The sequence below is a fragment of the Salvelinus fontinalis genome, chromosome 39 (genome assembly GCF_029448725.1).
Source record: "Salvelinus fontinalis isolate EN_2023a chromosome 39, ASM2944872v1, whole genome shotgun sequence".
NCBI lineage: Eukaryota > Metazoa > Chordata > Actinopteri > Salmoniformes > Salmonidae > Salvelinus > Salvelinus fontinalis.
In genome coordinates this window covers 25,828,122-25,847,316 of record NC_074703.1, presented here as the reverse complement: position 1 = coordinate 25,847,316, position 19,195 = coordinate 25,828,122, and the positions used below count along the sequence as shown (strand labels likewise).

The 19,195-nt window shown below is 44.7% G+C and overlaps 2 protein-coding genes across 7 annotated transcripts in view; both read left to right on the top strand.

The window, feature by feature from the left end:
- The window catches only part of LOC129838776 (pleckstrin homology domain-containing family A member 5-like), a 177,615-nt gene that overhangs the window by 144,562 nt on the left and 13,858 nt on the right, over positions 1 to 19,195 (top strand). For 4 of the 6 annotated variants that reach the window (XM_055905947.1, XM_055905949.1, XM_055905946.1 and 1 more), the window contains 6 exons: positions 13,958 to 14,133; positions 14,442 to 14,779; positions 14,997 to 15,080; positions 16,038 to 16,157; positions 16,812 to 16,865; positions 18,291 to 18,371. In XM_055905947.1, coding sequence (XP_055761922.1) covers positions 13,958 to 14,133; positions 14,442 to 14,779; positions 14,997 to 15,080; positions 16,038 to 16,157; positions 16,812 to 16,865; positions 18,291 to 18,371 — 853 coding nt within the window. The remainder of the gene's footprint in view (positions 1 to 13,957; positions 14,134 to 14,441; positions 14,780 to 14,996; positions 15,081 to 16,037; positions 16,158 to 16,811; positions 16,866 to 18,290; positions 18,372 to 19,195) is intronic. The other 2 variants (XM_055905951.1, XM_055905950.1) reach the window with 1 other exon arrangement.
- On the top strand, positions 1,289 to 10,886 carry LOC129838777 (toll-like receptor 13). The gene has a single exon (XM_055905952.1). The coding sequence runs from the start codon at positions 5,778 to 5,780 to the stop codon at positions 8,607 to 8,609; it is 2,832 nt and encodes a 943-aa protein (XP_055761927.1). The 5' UTR covers positions 1,289 to 5,777; the 3' UTR covers positions 8,610 to 10,886.

The window sequence follows — 19,195 nt, the reverse complement described above, 5'->3', positions numbered from 1 at the left end:
AGTCACCAAAGATATGGGATAAAAGGCAGGAATTCAGTTGCACCATTCCTGTTAGACATTGAAGAGTAGGAATATGAAAATAAATAATTCAAATGTAAAAGGCTATGAAGCAAGAATTCTTAAATGTGCTCAACCAAGCAGTTGATATGTCAGTAAAATGTATGGTGGATTCATATTTTTTTAAATTCAAAATACTTGGTGAAAAATACGATTAAATTGTTGTCAATTTAATTGGCAATCTAATTGGGAATCATACAAAACACCAGCATACAAAATAATATACTAGAATACCCCCGAGTCACGCCCTGACCTACTACACCAGCACAGCCTTCTTCTGGCTCTGGCCATGGAGATGGACTGGTCGCCGTGCCTGGACTGGGCACCGGCGCTGAGGAAGGTTCCGGCCATGGAGCTGGGCTGGCCGCCGTGCCTGGACTGGGCATCGGCGCAGAAGAAAGCTCCGGCCATGGAGATGAGCTGGCCGCCGTGCCTGGACTGGATACCGGTGCTGAGGAAGGTGCCGGCCATGGAGCTGGACTGGACACCGTACCCGGACTGGCCACCGGCGCAGAGGAATGCTCCTGTCCTGGAGCTGGACTGGACGCCTTTCCTGAAAGCTCCGGACCGTTGACCCTCGCTGGAGGTTCCGGACCGTTGGCCGTCGCTGGAGGTTCCGGACCGCTGGAGGTTCCGGACCGTTGGCCGTCGCTGGAGGTTCCGGACCGCTGGAAGTTCCGGACCGTTGGCCGTCGCTGGAGGTTCCGGACCGCTGGAGGTTCCGGACCGTTGGCTGTCGCTGGAGGTTCCGAACCGTTATTTATTTACAACTTGCTGTTTATTCTGGAAATTACAGAGCTCTACCAGACAGTTGAGAAGTCAAAAGAGGGTTATTACTAGCAATGCCATATTAGAATGGTAATTTGCATAGTATTTTTTATAATCTAAACAATATTTCAAATATTAATTTAGGTTTGCTTCGATGGCTTTTATATGTAGGTTAAGCATTGTTAAATGAGGACTGATGTTATGGTAATTTCGTCAGTCCAAACATGAAAATTCAATTACATTGAAATGAATGCGTTTTCAGGTGGTTTATAGTGTGCAATGTCCCTCAAAATGGTTCTTAAATTTCAAATGATCCAGGTTCTTCCACCATGTTTTCCACATATTCAGACTACATTTTGAGAAAATTAAGTGCAGTTTTCAAATACTATTATATAGATTATTTTATAGGCAACCTTATGTCTGAATATTGATTAATTTACCCCATGAGTCATGAAATGTGGTTCAACACCAATTTATGTGTCATGCCCTGACCATAGAGAACCCTTCTTTCTCTACGGTGTAGTAGGTCAGGGCGTGACTAGGGGGTATTCTAGTTTATTATTTTCTATGTTGGTGTTTTGTATGATTCCCAATTAGAGGCAGCTGGAAATCGTTGTCTCTAATTGGGGATCATATTTAAGTAACTATTTATCCCACCTGTGTTTGTGGGATATTGTTTTGTGTTTGTGCATGTGCACCACATAGTCACGTTTAGTTGTTCGTTTATTGTTCAATTTTGTTTTGTTTAAGTTTCTCTTTGAATTAAATATGTGGAACTCAACATCCGCTGCGCCCTGGTCCCGTTCTTACGACAACCGTGACAGAATACCCCACCAAAAGAGGACCAAGCAGCGTATCGACGAGGTAAAGGAGTTTTGGACATGGGAAGAAGTGATGGGTGGATGCGAGACCCTTCCTTGGCGGCAGACGGAAGGTAATAATGGAGGACAGCAACGACGCCAGAGTTCCAGGCCACAGAAAGCCTGTTACGCACGCCTCTGAGAAGGAAATTTTGCAAATTTTGCAATCAACTATCACTCTTTCAAATGGTTCCCCCACCACAGGAATCGGGTAGAGCGGTGCTCTAGGAACTGTTTGATTCGCTTTCCCAGTGAGTTGACATACGTGACATGTTTTACAAAATTGGACCACGTCAGACTTCAAACCTGGCCAAAAAAAATGACGAAGGACCCGGTTATAAGTCTCTGTGATCCCCAAATGTCCAGACCACGCCTGGTCATGGGCGAGTGACAGCACCTGCTGTCGGAACGGTGTAGGAACAACCACTTGACACACTTCACTCCAGTCATTAACGGTGTCATGAGCTGCCCATTTACGCATCAAAACTCCTGCTTCCATAAAGTAGGCAGTCTCCTTAGTTTTAGCTTCCTCAATGGAAATTACCGAAGCAAAACACTTGCGAAGACTGGTGTCTCCTTTTTGACATTCAATCACCTTCTCAGGGGTGACAGACAAAAGAATGTCATGTAATTGGGGTGCGATTTCGCAGTCCCCTTCCTTAGTTTTTACAGGAGTAAAAACTGTCGGACTTGCAGAAGGAATACTCGGTGCAATGTCTTCTACTTCAATATTCTCAAAAATGGAACTAGCCAAATCCACCACATCTCCAAGCTTGCGAGATTGTGCCCTCGTTAACACACAAGCAGGAAAAACATGTGGAAATGCTTGAACCAATTTCTCATCTGCAATTTTGATTTCTGGGTTGTCTACTACCTCTAACACAGGAGTAACGTTACCACCAGCAATATCATTCCCTAATAGCAATGTGACTCCTTTTACTGGCAGTGTAGACACTACACCAACACGGAAACGTCCTGACACCAAGTCTGACACTAAGTGGACCCAGTGTAATGGTACAGGTACTGTTTTTGTCTCTATCCCCTGTAATATAACATGTGAGCCACAATACGTTTCAGGAGACCAGGGTAAAGCATCAGTAATAATTACTAACTGCGCCGCACCGGTGTCTCGTAAGATTTTAATTGGCTTTTGATCAGCTTGTTCTCCAGTTAAGGAAACACAACCGGTAGAGATAAACGGAGCATAAACAGGATCCGGTTTCTCAAATGCTGAATCAATACCTCGGACCAACGGACGAGCCAAAGACTTGACTAAACCCAAACTTTTCCTTTTTGGGGACGGTGACTGGGTCTGTTTCGGTTTATTTTTCAAAACTGGGCAGTCCGCAATCACGTGACCCTTTTGGTGACAGTAAAAACATTCACGGATCTCATGAAAAGGCTTGTCAGAGGAAAAGCGACCTGAATGAGGCATTGATGACGTAATCAGTCTACCTTCAAAACGAGGTGCACCAAAGACAGTCTTGTGTGTCAAAGCGTACTCATCTGGCCCAGGCAGCAGTGTTGGCAATGTCACCACTTTCTGTTCATTTAAATGAACTACAATTCTATCAGGGAGGTTGCTTTTAAAATCCTCCAACAGCATCAACTCCCGAATATCAGCAAAGGTGTTAGCTTTGCTGGCTGAACACCATCGATTAAACAGAGACTCTTTGTCCCTAGCAAACTCAACAAAAGTACGGTGAGAGGGTTTCTTGTGGTTCCTGAAGCGCTGTCTATAAGCTTCAGGCACCAACTCATAAGCCCGCAACACGGTAGTTTTAACTGTATCATAGTGTAAACTGTCTTCCAGGGAGAGAGCAGCTACTACTTCCTGGGCTTTCCCAGACAATTTACATTGCAACAGGAGAGGCCAAACCTCGAGTGGCCAATGTAGCGCAGCGGCCACACGCTCAAATGCAGAGAAATAGGAATCAACTTCCGACTCTCGGAATGGTGGGACTAAAGCTATATTTTTACTTACATCAAAGTGGGCTTGATGATGAGCAGCTTTTGGAGTCGTACTGGAGCCAGCTTCTATCTCCAGTTGTCGGATCCTCACCTCCTTGTCGGCTTCTATTTTCCTAATTTCAAGATCAAAATGCATTTGTCTCTCTTTATCTTTTTGCTCCATTTCTAACCGGGCCAGCCTCACCTTTAGCCTAGCGGTCCCGTCTGAACGACCTGAAGCAGAAGATAAAGGATCGAATCGAGGCAATGTAAAGGGGGTACGAGCAACCCCTTCCTCCGCCCTGTCCTCCGACTTGGCATCAGAAGGTCTACCCGTCTCCTCTCCTTGCAATGAGAGAATTCTTTCTCTCACTAAACCCTCCCTGACTAGCACCAAAAGCTCAGCCTTTAGGGCTTTCTCAGGGATAACAAATCCATAATGGTCAGCTATAGCTATAAGGTCTACTTTTCGAAACCTCACCAAACAATCAATAGAGGGCGCTTCAATGAACTTGGAGATGGCTGAGGCAGCCATCTTGTACACAGCAATTTACTGAACACACAAACTAAACAAGTCATCCAAACTCACAACCTACCATCACACCTCAATCACTAACCACAGAGAGCTCAGTGCAGCAGGGTCCGGTGGGTTTAATGGAATCCCGGATGAGCCCCCATTATGTTACGCACGCCTCTGAGAAGAGGGAATGCAACTCCCTGCTATAACTCAACTCTCTGAAGTGCAAGAGGTATGGACTGTAGGTGCGAGCAAGGATGACACAAAAGCAGATTTTACCGTTTACTTGGATTTATTTTCTTACACGGTAATATGGGGAAAAGGGGCTGGACGGAACCAAAGCAAAGAAGGTAAATATCAAAGTTCCCCCTCTCCTATCTAACCTGCCTACCCACTTAACTTACCTAACTTAACACTGTCTGGTGCCCTAACCAAAATACAGGGGGTGGTCCACCCAGGTCTTACCTAGTGTGCCTAGACAGTAAATATACTACGGGTATATGTATGCCCTCGGGCCTCTTGCCTAAGCACTCCCAAAGTGCCTTCTCCTTCCCCCCTGGGAACAAATGAAACAGAGTAATTATTAATGATTTCACAAACACTCACAACAACAGTACATACCGCACTTTCTGATACACAACCAACACTATATCACAATCTAATTTTTCTCTCTCTCAATCTCCAAATCTCTACTCCTTATCTCCTCTCTCTCCTCTCTCCTGGGCAGAACACTGGCTTTTATCTTCAGGTGGCAATGGTGATTAGAGTCAGCTGCTTCTTGACGAGGGGGCGGGGTCAGCTCCAATCACCAATTAGCCTGGGGTTGACCAATCAGCTGGTTGGGGAGTACTTCAGGAAGCCATCTCCTGAAACACACACTCAAATACAAAACAGAACACAGAAACTGGGGAACGTAACAAAGCCCAAGGACAACCCCAAGATTGTTTTTGGGGGGGGCTCAAGGGGTGGCCGGCTGAGCCGCGGGAAGAGCCAGAGCACATGGAGCAGGCGATAGAGAAGTGGCTCTAACCTCTTGGGAGTATGATCTTTGACCCTCTGTAACTCTTACGGGTATCTTAGTGATCTTCTGAAATCTATCATGTTCAAACACATCCTTCATGTAAATTGTCTTTTCTGAAAGAAAGAATGTCTGTCTTTTTTTGAGGAACTGAAAGAGAGCTGTAAATAGAGACTTTCACAAGCTAGTTAACAGACACTATGACTGTACTGTACGAATAAAGTTCTGCTGCTCCTCAGATGTATACAGACGATAACTGTGACAGTCAGAGAACACTTTGCAGCCCTCCAATCATTTCTTCATTGACTGTGGGACATTTATACTTTATTTACTTTTGGAACCAAACTAACCATTAGAGAATAACTTTGTAACCTTAAGTACCATTCAACTGGAGGGTGAAAGGGCAGAGGATTGGAACAACAAAAAGCTGTGAGCTGTTAGTTACCAAGGAGAAAGGCATCTGAAATAATAAAGAAGAAGAAAGACTCCATACTGTTTTGCAGCACTCCGAAGGGTGTTACTGCATCCAACCGACATTCTACAGATTTCAACCGGATCCAAACTTTTCTGACAATCATCTCAGTAGATTTGACTGTTGTTGGGAGAGATGAGAGCTATGTTTCCCCTGTTCCTGTGGATTCAGAGTGTTAGTGGATGGATGCATCCTAAATGCCACGTTTATAACAGTGGCGAACACTTTCCCACCTGGAACTACTGTCCTTTGGCAGAACAGTACACTGCTGCCTGTCGAGATGTCACAGCCATCGAGGAGGATCTGCTTGGACTTCCCTCTAATATCAATACCCTCTGCATATCTATGAAACATGGTGAAAATAGTTCCATGTCTCTGGGCTCTTTTGCTCGTTTTCAGTATTTGAAGTGCCTGTTCATTGGAGGCTGTTTTCCTCAAATCCTTCCAGCTGGGAATAGTCAGGGCCTTCAAAATCTGCAACATATGTACATTAATGGATTGGTCACTGGGTGCTGTGATTGTCATATTGGGCCTAACACATTCAGAGATCTAGTCAAGCTAAGTAAGTTGACCATAACTGGTTATAGGCTATCAGCAATGGCACCAGATGTTTTCCATGGCATACCTCAATTACAAAGTGTCTTTATTCATGAACCCTGTGGAGAGGATTTGTCAGAAATACTATGCAGAATAATTAATATAATGTCACTTACAGAGTTAAATGTACAGGCACCAAATATACAATCATTAAACCAATTAAACTGCTCCATCTTAAACGCCACCGAAAGCAATCTAACGAGCGCTAGTTTAGGTTTCGGTCAAATAAACCATATAGAGGAAGGTGCACTGGCTTGTCTCCAGAACCTGACACGTTTTTCTGGGGTCCTAAACCAGGATGTCCTACTGCGCCTTCCCCTGTCTGGCATTAAGCAAATCCAGTTCTTGTATTTCTCTGGTATCACTGACATTGATTTTGAAAGTATCTGTAATGTAGTGTTTTTGCTTTCAATCAAGGAAATACATTTAGCCAATGTCAATACAAGGAGCCTCTCCATGTCCAGTGTGGAATTGTGCATTGGGCTGGAATATATGGGTTTTCATGGACTTGAAGCCATCCATTCTTCTCCCCATTTGAAATTGAATTTTATTTCCAGTCTCAAAAGCCTTAAAATATTATATGTATGTGACCAGACAGCAAACAGTCTTGACCTCTGCTCCTTCCGAAAACAACCAATCACATGGTTAACACGACTCACTTTCATGTCGAGAAATGTACAAACGCTTTTTGCAAAACAGTTCAGTTGTCTTGAGAACCTGCGGACTCTAGATTTGTCATGTTGTTTCATTTCAAACATTGAAGACTTTGCTTTCTTCGGATTGGCAAATCTGGAGTCCTTAGACATGACACAAAATAATATAACCCAGTTATATGCAAACACGTTTATTGGTTTACATAGTTTGACATTGTTAGACCTCAGGGGAAATCCACGGATCTACAATATTGAAGCAATGTCTTTCGCACAACTTACGTGTCTAAGACAAGTGTTTCTGGGGTACTTGAACTATCCACCAAGAGAACTATCCACCGTGATAAAGCTGAATCTGACACGTGTATTCGGTGACGTTCTGAGTCACCTGACTCATCTGTACATTAGTGCAGGTATGAGGCCAATGCAGTTGATTATTGGCAGTAACGTCACATCTAAACAGAACCTGAGTCTCCAACTCAAAGGCCAGACAGTGTCATTTGAAGACTGTGACAGACCCTTCTTTCAGTCTGTAACCCATCTTCATGCTGATGCTGAAGAATTCCTTTGTGGAGCTGAATTCATGGGAAAGTTCTTCACGTCTGTGGAGACATTTGTCTACAGATCAAAGCTTTCAGCTAAAAGTGTGGATTTAACATCAATGAATCAGCTGATTCACCTGAGGAAACTGACTCTAATACAGGTGGATCTTTTAATACAGCGTTCTGCCGACATCATTTTTCACAACCTGACCAAACTGGAGGTTCTGAAACTTTCAAACTGCAGGATTGACTCTTTGGAGGGGGGTTTAACTAAAGACTTTAAATCCTTGAAAACATTATATTTGCGTATCGAGAACATTTATAATGTAATCTACAGCTTTACTGAACCTCTCTCTAGCCTAAAGTATTTGATACTTGATACATTACAGATTTTTTGCAGTTGTGACAATGCTTGGCTCATTGCATGGGCAAAGCCGTACAGGCCGGTTGAAGTGATCATGCTTAATCATGAAGTTATGTATAAATTAGAAGACTTGATATGCTTGTCAGACAATGGACTAGACACACCTAACTTTGTCAAGTATACAGAAGCCAACTGCACAACAGAGGTGGGCTTTGTGCTCTTTGCTGCGACTGGCCTGGGAGTCCTGTTCTTCATGCTGGTGGTGCTGGTCCATAATCTGGCCGGTCCTTACCTCCTCCCCCTCTACTACATCACCCTTGGCTGGCTGTCGGAGGCCATGCGATCAAACACCAGGGGGCGCTACCACTACGATGCGTTTGTCTCCTACAGCGGGAAGGACGAGCGCTGGGTGGTGGAGGAGCTACTACCCAACCTGGAGAAGAGAGGTCCTCCTTTCCTGCGCCTCTGTCTGCACAGCAGGGACTTCCAGCTGGGGAAGGACATTGTGGAGAACATCACAGACAGCCTTTACCGGAGCCGACACACCCTCTGCCTGGTCAGCCGCCACTACCTGCGCAGTAACTGGTGCTCCCTGGAGATGAAGCTGGCCACCTCCAGGCTGCAGGTGGAGCAAAGGGACATCCTCCTCCTGGTCTTCCTGGAGAAGATCCCACCGTGCCGGCTATCTCCCCACCACAGGCTGGCTCGCCTTGTCAAGACTAGGACCTATCTGGACTGGCCCCAGGACCCCCATCAGCACCAGGCATTCTGGGACAGACTGTGGGCTAAACTGAAACCTCCAACTGAAGCCTGAGATCAGAGGGTTATGTAGGACCTTGTGTTAATGCTGAGACAAATAATGTTAGCAGATTTGTTGAGGTATTGCATTTGCAGTTAGAAGTCCTCGGTACCAAGAGCCTCCCGAGTGGCGCAGCAATCTAAGGCGCTGCATCGCAGTACTTGAGGCGTCACTACAGACCCGGGTTCGATCCCAGGCTGTGGCACAGCCGGCCGTGACCGGGAGACCCATGAGGCGGCACACAATTGGCCCAGCGTTGTCCAAGTTAGGGGAGGGTTTGCCTGGCCGGGATTTACTTGTCCCATCGCGCTCTAGCGACTCCTTGTGGTGGTCAGGCACCTGCAAGCTCGGTCGCCAGCTAGACGGTGTTTCCTTCCTCCGCGTCAAAAAGCAGTGCGGCTTGGCAGGGTCGTGTTTCGGAGCATGGCTCTCGACCTTCGCCTCTCCCGAGTCCGTAGGGGAGTTGCAGCATTGGGACAAGACTGTAGCTACCAATTGGGGAGAATTCAAAAATAAAATAAAATGTAATAATCCTCGGTACAAAACGTCTACCGGTATTTGAGGTTTGTTTAGACAATTCTGATTCCTTAAATTAAATAAGCCTGTTCATTTTTTTTCTACAAATTCAACACCTTATCACTAACACATATGTTTGTTTGTGTCTTTGTTGCTTAGAGGACCTGAAAAAGGTTTTATACTATTTTTGTTGTATATCAGGGTAAAACCAATGTGACCGACCATCTGCTGTATGCTGCTTTGAATGACAATGCATGAATGACCAGGAACCATTTATTTTCATTTCAACATAGATCAGAAGTTTGTACATACATTTAGTTGCTAGTTGTTTAACAAATGTTTTACCTGTATATGGTCTGCTACATATGTCATTTAACAATTCTTAACTCGTGGGTGTGCGGAGGTGTCTCCCTTTCTGGACAATTGTTATTTCTGCGAGTTGGAGGGAACCTAGTTTTATTGTATTATTTGATTTTTGATTATTGTTTATTGTTAACATTTAAGTACCTTGCCGTGATTGTTTTCAATTAAAATGGTCAAAAAGAAACAAAAATTGTGTTTTAGCAAATAGCAATTTCTCAAGCAAGAATTGGTGATGTCACCAGGCATGCAAAATTCCATCCCACCAAAACAGGCTGAAATTTCAGGCGATCTTTTCAAACAGCTCTTACACTTAAAGGGCATTATCATCACTTTCACAAATTCGCAGTATTATTCCAACCTCATTGTCTGTAAATGTATATAAAACACAGGAAAAACTCTCTTTTGACTGCGTTGGGCCTTCAAAAAACAATTCCCCTGCCTTAGCATAAGCAGAAGGAGTTAAAACCCTTTAACCGTCTCTTCTTGAAAAACATGTTTAAAAAAATATGTCACCTTAAATTCCAAGTACGAACGACTCAAATAATAACATCTAGCAGATTTTTGTTTTACAACTAGATGTTCATTTGGGAAATTACAGAGCTCTACCAGGCGGTTGACATCTCAAGAGGGTCATACTAGCAATGTCATATTAGAATAGTAATTTGCATAGCATTTTTACTCATCACAAGCACATTACATACATTCATCTAGATCTGCTTGAATTGCTTTTATACAGTAGACATGTTTATGTTAATAAGGGCAGATGTCAAATTTAAACAATTCATGGTCATTTTGTGTCCAAATCGATGCATTTTTAGGTGCTGTATATCACAATGTCCCCAAAATAGTTCTTACATTTCTAATGACCCAGGTTTTTTCACCATGTTTCACACATGTTTAGGCTACCTTTTGAGATAGCTACCCTGCTACCTGCCTGTGGGGCGGCAGGGTAGCCTTAGTTCGAATCCCCGAGCTGACAAGGTACAAATCTGAGCAAGGCAGTTAACCCACTGTTCCTAGGCCGTCATTGAAAATAAGAATTTGTTCTTAACTGACTTGCCTAGTTGAATAAAGATAAAATAAAAATACCTTTTGAGATCATGTATGACAGTGCATTTTTTTTTGTACTAGTATAGGAGAGTTGTTCAGATACTTATTTTCAATACAGAACACACTTATATTTTTTGTATTTATTTGGTATAAATATGGCTTATCAGGCTTAAATAGAGGAAGTTCTTGGAAATTATCTTAGCAATGAAGATCACAGCAATAATGCTACACGCACATACCCGAACACACACCACATGTGGAAAGGGAAGAGACAGAGCAATGTGTCCTCCCACCACTAAGTCTTCTTGACCATTTTGGAGTGCCGCCATTTCCTAATATTCTTGACCTTGGGATTTCACTTGAAATATGTCATCATTATCTGCTACTGTAGTCTTCTCCAGAGCCCTGTAGCGTGCCTTTATGCAGGTTGACGTTTATAGGGATGAATCGTCTCCTGGAGGCCCAGCTGAGCGGTTTCCGTTAAATGGGCCAGCCGCAAAGTCAAAATAGGCTATATAGTAAAACATGTTTGAAAACCAAAATTAGCTTTTAGTTTAAGGTTGGGCATAAAGTTAGCAGTGTGGTTAAGGTTAGGTTTAAACTCAGATTTTATGACTGTGGCTATGCCCGCTAGTTACCACCAGTGTTGGGATTAGTTACTTGAAAAAGTAATATATTTCCCACTAGTTACCACCAGAGCGTTGGGATTTGTTACTTGAAAAAGTACATATTAATCATTACATTTAAGTAACACGTGATATTACTATTTATGTTACTTTGCGTTACCTTCATGAAAAAAATCGGGCTCCCCGACAGACTTCCACTCTGGGTCGATATCATACTGTACTCACTGACAGGTATCTGGTCGACTCTATAGGAATGTACAGTACGACGGATGTAAATTGTGTGGCGGAAAACGCAGCAGAAGTCCTGAGATTCGTCTGCCGCGCCCTCCCCTCTGTAAATCTACTCACCCACATAGGCAGTGCCGACATGAACAGCTTTCCAGTCTTATCCCCCTGGCTTTCCCTGTGACAATGTCATGTGTGTGTAGCCCCCTACTCTCTATGGAGTCCATAGTCACCTTGATAAAGAACGGGGCCCCCTGGTCTGTCTGCAACGTTCACCCTGGACGACCACTAGGAAGACCTGGGGAGGGCTTAACTTGTGACTAGAGAGATGCTTCTGTGACCAACTGGGTATGAACCCGGGTCTATTACTTGTGTTTGCCCACAGAGCTCAAGCCTCAAGGAGCTAACATAAATTCTTCAGGTCTTAGGCAAGGCTACTCCCGGGGAAGACCTGACCTCTAGCTTGAAGGATGATGCTTCTCTGTGGCTTATACGGAGAAGGCTGTACTCTCCAATGAGACACCATAATAATGGAGGGTAGACAGCCATAAGAGACCTATTCTGTGGCCTACAATAGTCGGTGCATTGCTGGTTTAGGCAAGCTGCTGAAAACTGGTCTGATAAGAGGACAGTTCTCTGTGGTCTTTGAAAATATAAATAGGACTGATTTGTATTACCTCCAGCTCATTTCCTGTGAGGGAGCTGGAGCCAAGTGCCTTTTACAGGAGGTAGTAGGTACTGTACAGTGCCTTTTACATGAGGTAGTAGGTACTGTACGGTGCCGTACTGTACGGTGCCTTTTACAGGAGGTAATAAGTACTGTACGGTGCCTTTTACAGGAGGTAATAAGTACTGTACAGTGCCTTTTACAGGAGGTAGTAGGTACTGTACAGTGCCTTTTACAGGAGGTAGTATGTACTGTACGGTGCCTTTTTACAGGAGGTAATAAGTACTGTACGGTGCCTTTTTACAGGAGGTAATAAGTACTGTACGGTGCCTTTTACAGGAGGTAGTAGGTACTGTACGGTGCCTTTTACAGGAGGTAGTAGGTACTGTACGGTGCCTTTTACAGGAGGTAGTAGGTACTGTACGGTGCCTTTTACAGGAGGTAGTAGGTACTGTACAGTACCCTTTTACAGGAGGTAGTAGGTACTGTACAGTGCCTTTTACAGGAGGTAGTAGGTAGTGTACAGTGCCTTTTCAGGAAGTAGTAGGTACTGTACAGCACTGTTAAGACTAACAGAGAGAGGCAGTAAGCGATACTGTACAGTACTGTTAAGACTAACAGAGAGAGACAGTAAGCAATGCTGTACAGTACTGTTAAGACTAACAGAGAGAGACAGTAAGCGATGCTGTACAGTACTGTTAAGACTAACAGAGAGAGGCAGTAAGCGATGCTGTACAGTACTGTTAAGACTAACAGAGAGAGACAGTAAGCGATGCTGTACAGTACTGTTAAGACTAACAGAGAGAGACAGTAAGCGATGCTGTACAGTACTGTTAAGACTAACAGAGAGAGGCAGTAAGCGATGCTGTACAGTACTGTTAAGACTAACAGAGAGAGACAGTAAGCGATGCTGTACAGTACTGTTAAGACTAACAGAGAGAGGCAGTAAGCGATGCTGTAAGACTAACAAAGAGAGGCAGTAAGCGATGCTGTAAGACTAACAGAGAGAGGCAGTAAGCGATGCTGTACAGTACTGTTAAGACTAACAGAGAGAGACAGTAAGCGATGCTGTACAGTACTGTTAAGACTAACAGAGAGAGACAGTAAGCGATGCTGTACAGTACTGTTAAGACTAACAGAGAGAGACAGTAAGCAATGCTGTACAGTACTGTTAAGACTAACAGAGAGAGACAGTAAGCGATGCTGTACAGTACTGTTAAGACTAACAGAGAGAGACAGTAAGCGATGCTGTACAGTACTGTTAAGACTAACAGAGAGAGGCAGTAAGCGATGCTGTACAGTACTGTTAAGACTAACAGAGAGAGACAGTAAGCGATGCTGTACAGTACTGTTAAGACTAACAGAGAGAGACAGTAAGCGATGCTGTACAGTACTGTTAAGACTAACAGAGAGAGACAGTAAGCGATGCTGTACAGTACTGTTAAGACTAACAGAGAGAGGCAGTAAGCGATGCTGTAAGACTAACAAAGAGAGGCAGTAAGCGATGCTGTAAGACTAACAAAGAGAGGCAGTAAGCGATGCTGTAAGACTAACAGAGAGAGGCAGTAAGCGATGATGTACTTACACTACTAAAGTACCTATTATTTCTCTTTAGGGGTTAGGCCCAGGTTCTTCTCTGGACCTATATTTAAGCAATAAGGCATGAGGTGGTGTGGTATATGGCCAATATACCATGGCTAAGGGCTGTTCATAGGCACGACACATCGCGTCATACCCGTGGGATACGGTCTGATATACTACGGCTGTCAGCGAATCAGCATTCAGGGCTCGAACCACCCAGTTTATAAAATGCTATATGAGTGGATTGATTGATCAAAGTATTTGTAAATGATGCTATTGAAAATCATGTTTTATTAGCTGACTCATTGACTGATTTCCCCCTCCTTGTCCTCCAGCATCACCTCCTACCAGACCTTGCCCCGCAACATGCCCAGCCACCGTGCCCAGATCGTTCCCTGCTACCCCGAGGGTTACCGTACCCTCCCCAGGAACATGCTGTCCCGACCTGAAAGCATCTGCAGCGTGGCCGGCTCCGTCTACGACCGCGCCCTGGCTCCCACATCCAACTCAGGTGATGGGTCTTAAACGTTACTGTTGTACTTGGCTGTGCCCCATTCTCTATGTAGTGCACTACTTTGACCAGGGACTTTAGGGGATAAGGAGCCGTTTGGGACGCAGTTGAAGACTTTGCTGTTATACTTGTCTTTCTTGCACTCACACTTCTTTTCTTTGTGGCACTGATTTTGCAGATAGCCACTATCTTGAGGTTGTGCGGTTTTCCTTGTAACGACTGTGACATATTGTGTGTTTTAACCTAGTTAAAGTCTGTGTGGATAAGAGCCTCTGCAAAATGACTGAAATGTAAAACTGTAAATGCAGACAAGAGGCGCTCCATGAGGGACGACACCATGTGGCAGCTGTATGAGTGGCAGCAGAGGCAGGCCTTCTCCAGGCAGGGCCCGCCACCACCAGGCCACTACGGGACCCTGCCCAGCCCCAAGACCATGGAGAACATCTCTGAGCACCAGGGGGTGGCCCACTCCATCCCCACATCCCCCTCCCATGGATCCCTGGCCCTCTACCACACCTTCTCCCCTCCGGGCCAGCACCGCAGAGACAACCCACCAGGGTCGACCAGGTCCGAGGTGTCCTCACCCGTCTTCAGAGGGGACCAGACTATGACTATAGACTGCAGGCACAGGATACACCTCACCAAGGTAACGGACAGGGAATGGACCACAATCATCTAAGCCAGTCTTACACATCAAAATAATCACCAGGGGTTTCAAGCATACAGAAATGACTGGAATTGCTCTGCATTGAGCACTAGTTATTTTATTTATTAATTAAGCATTCATTGTACTTGTCGGCCAGTTGAAATCAGTACATGTAACAGAGCATCCTGTCCTCGTCCTGTCTCTCTCTCTCTCTCAGTATAACTACCCACCTGACCGCCGGTCCATGCCAGCAGGCCTCCCAGTGCAGACCATTACCCCACAGTCACTACAGGGCAAGACGGTGAGTCACCTAACGAACTCTGACCTCCTTCACCTCTTCTCTGCTTTCTCGTTCTCCTCTCTACTGTCCTCTTTTCTCTCGGCAACAATGCATTGTGAATGATAGTTATGCTATTGGTATGATTTCAATGGGACGCAAATACAAAATCAGTTCTTGTGACAGGAATAAAAACGAGCACACAAGGTATCACGCATTCCTGTCGTTCTGTCATGCTACAATGGATAGCCTGTATGTGTACTGTATTTCTGTCAGAGTATGTGCCTTGTTACGTTCTCTGCTGTCTTTTATTGCAAGCATTTGTTATTTCTGTCAGTAGCAGACACAATTTGATGAAAATAATGGCATTGTCTTGGTGATGATATGGAGAGAGAGAGACAGTGGCACCAATGAAATTGCCTTTGGCTGTGTCCTCTCAAATTGAGTAGACTAGAATCAGCCGGAGAGATTGATATTCTGCACAGTTCATTTTGTAACTCTGAATATTATTGTGATTTGTGTAACTCCAGTGCAATGCGCACAGAGCGGCGGCTTCAGAATGCAGTTGATGAGAAATATTTGTCATAAGTGATTTGAAATGATCGCTTTTACTTCTACTGAATATGTTCTCTCACTTTTCACCTCCATTTGATGGAGAGTTACTCCGTTTGGAGTCAGGAGACTCCGGGAGTTTATTTCAGCCAGAATCTCTAAAGGTGGAAGTCCTATAGCCCAAGCCCAGCACAGTCCGAGACCCAAAACCAGTGTTTCCAAAGGCATCTTGTGCCTAAAGACTCGCCAGAGTCCTGGTTAGAAACATAGGTTAGGGCAGGGATTACAAAAGCTATCGCTACTTTTCCTCGATTTAAAATCATCACCAAATGGAACATCAAGAGAGGTTTGGTTCATGTATTTGTTCATTGACCGCTGGATGAATTGACTGTCTCGTTGTCTCCTCTGTGTCTACGCTGCGTTGTGCAGCCAGAGGAGCTGACCCTGCTGCTCATAAAGCTGCGTCGGCAGCAGGCGGAGCTCAACAGCATCCGGGAGCACACTGTGGCTCAGCTAATGATCCTTAGCATGGAGGGGCCCAACGCCAAGGTTAGCACCAGGAGGGTGCACATGCACAGCATGCCATTGGTCACCTCCAGGGGTGGTGTGTGTGTGTGTGGGTGGTTGGGTTTTGATGTGCCATCTCCATGCAGCTCACGGCTCTATGAGCAGGCCATGCATTCCAGTGAATGCATATTATGCGTTTGCTCCTACCTGTGTGTTTCAGTGATGTATGGTTGAGTTTTGGTTCAGTTTGGAACTCATTTCAACCCTTTTGGTGTGCTGTGTTCATCTGGCCTTGATTTCATCTTTTGATCTGTAGACGTGCAGAGGACAGCGTGGTATGAGTATCATGTGATTGCCTGCTTGTTGTCTGCTGTGGTTTCCCATTGCCTTTACGAGGAAAGTGTTGGTAAGTAGTTTGATTTGATGTGTGGTGAACAAATCCTCTTGCAATGGGTTTTGCATGGTTTGGTTTAGCTCGGTAATCAACAGTAAATGGCTGTGGTGGTTCATGCTTCGGATGAATGCCAAAGCCACAGTAGCTACTTCCTCTTTCATCTCCATCTTTCACTATCAGCTTGTACCAGTTCTACTTCTATTTCCTGCTGTTTCCCTTACTCAATCTCCCTCTCCCTTCTCTCTTTCTCTCCTGTCTGACTCTTCTCTCTTCCCTCTTTCTCTACTGCCTTCTGATGTTAGAGTGAGGTTCTGTCCCATCACCTTCAGAGGAACCTCATGTATCTGGACAGCCAGGTGAGGAGTACTGCTTTATCTTTGGTTGCTCTCAGTCTCTCTCTCTGTCGCTCTCTTTCTCTGTGTCTCCCTCTCTCTGTCTATCTCTCTGTCTCTCTCTCTCTGTGTGTGTTTCTCAGGGTTAGGCACTCCTCAGGGTTGGTCATACACCCAGCTGCTCTCACTCTGCCCAGGGTTATTAGTGACTCAAATGCCAGGCCCACGCTCCTTTTTGTCTTTTCTATACTTCCTCTCTCCTTTTCACTCTTTTCTCTCCGGCCCTCCTGAAGCATACACCGTTCACTGCAGAATAGGAGCTGCGCAACCCTGCATTCCCACGGGAGGATATATTGTCTAGCTCAGTACATGGAAAGTAAAAACTACTTTTAAACTTTTAAAATTCCTTTCTTGACATGGTAATGCTGCCCTAAGCTAATTAGATGACTCGTATGTTTTTGTGCTGTATAGTTTGTACAGTCCCTGGAGAACTGTCTTTATAAAATAAGTCATGTAAGTCAAGCTTGAGAAAGCACGAGAGTAAACTTCAACGTTTGAGGATGAAGGGAACCTTAAGGCATGTTGTGTTTTCTCATGACCTTTGTAATTGATGATGTGTACCTGTAGTAAGTTAGTCATGTCATTATCATAATGTAGTTAAGACTGTATCGAAGCAACCCCCGGGGTTTCAGGTAGAGTGGCGAGGCCTAGCGACTGACGTTCTGACTAACGCTCACTCAGCCATAGATAATCAGGGCAGACGTCTAAAGGTGCCATTTTGGTTTTTGGAATGGGCCCTTTTGGGTTAGAACTGGTAAGTAATTGAGTTCCTGTTTCTGAAAAGGTCATGTGTAGCAGGAGAAGCCACTCTACCGTGTGCGCACGAGGGACCTCACTTAGTGACTTCGCGGAGTCTGATTGTGACCCCTCTAACCAAATGTGAAACGATTTGATCTGCCATTTCAAAGGCTTTCACCTCTAATGGCAGGCAATTTCACAGCGGTTATGAATGAACTTTAACTCACCGACCCTGCTCCTCCCCCTGGTCCACAGGCTCTGACGTATGCAATTGTGTTGCTGTTTGTTGGTCGTTTTTGGTCGGGATGATATTAAGAAAAGCAGGACCGTTATGTCTCTCCTCCGTCTGCTGAGAGGGACTGGCAATATTGTCTTCGGACCCAACTGTAGCCTCCTTGTATCTACTGTAAATGTACTAGGACTTCTCCCAAGAGTTCTGGGCCTTTATGGTACAGGTGGTAGCACTAGCCCCAGGGTTGTTGGCTCAAGCCCCTGGTCTCCCTCAATCACTGGTACCTTATGACAACAATGTGTTCTTTATTTCTATGGATCCTTTCTAGGCTCTGCTGTTGTGTTCACTAACTAACACCTATATTGTGCTGTTGTGTGTTGTTGCTCCCTTCCACCCTACCTAACGTCGATCTCCACTAGACGAAGGACAATGAGCCGTTAATCTTCATGATTCACACTATGATTGAGAACTCTGCTCCAAGGCCTCAACTGTACCAGCAAGTAAGGTCTTATTGGCAAACCAATGACTCTTCTCCCGCACTCCTCTCCTCCCCTCCATCATCGATCCCTCCTGTTTTTGTTCACGTTGGATGCAGTCAGAAAGTCGGTCGCTTCCCCCTCTTCCTGGTGTCATGATCCCAACATTGTTTGACATGTACCTTCATGTGTTGTTTTGACTACAGCACATCCTCTTCATCCATTCTTGCTTTATTCATCAGTCCGAGGTTGGGTTATGGTGGATGCTACCTTAGAGCCATACCCCATCTTCCTGCAATACCAATGCTGTTGTTGATGGATCCTATGTTGGCTTGGTGCTGTGCGATCACGGTCAAATCACAAATCATCTCTTCTCTGTGCTTTGGAATATTATGTTCAGTCTGTCTATGTGGGTATGATAAGAGCTCAATGCAAAACCTGTTGTTTAAGTAGCCTAGTGGTTAGAGCGTTGGGCCAGTAACTGAAAGGTTGCTGGATCGAATCCCCGAGCTGACAAGGTAAAAATCTGTCCTTCTGCCCCTGAACAAGGCAGTTAACCCACTGTTCCCCGGTAGGCCATCATTGTAAATAAGAATTTGTTATTAACTGACTTGCCTAGTTAAATAAAGGTTAAATTAAAAAAAAGATAAAATACAATGACTTCCTTTTTTTGGGTGGTGGCCCAATAGTGTAACAGTGAATGAAAGAGTGCAGGGTTACTTTATTTTTAGCTTTGGAAATTGTCCTGGAGGGAGTACTGTGTGGGGTCCATAGTGTGGCCTTTCCACTGTGCTATATTATCACTTTATTACAGGCTTCTACAGGTATGACTTCAGCCCTGCTCTCTT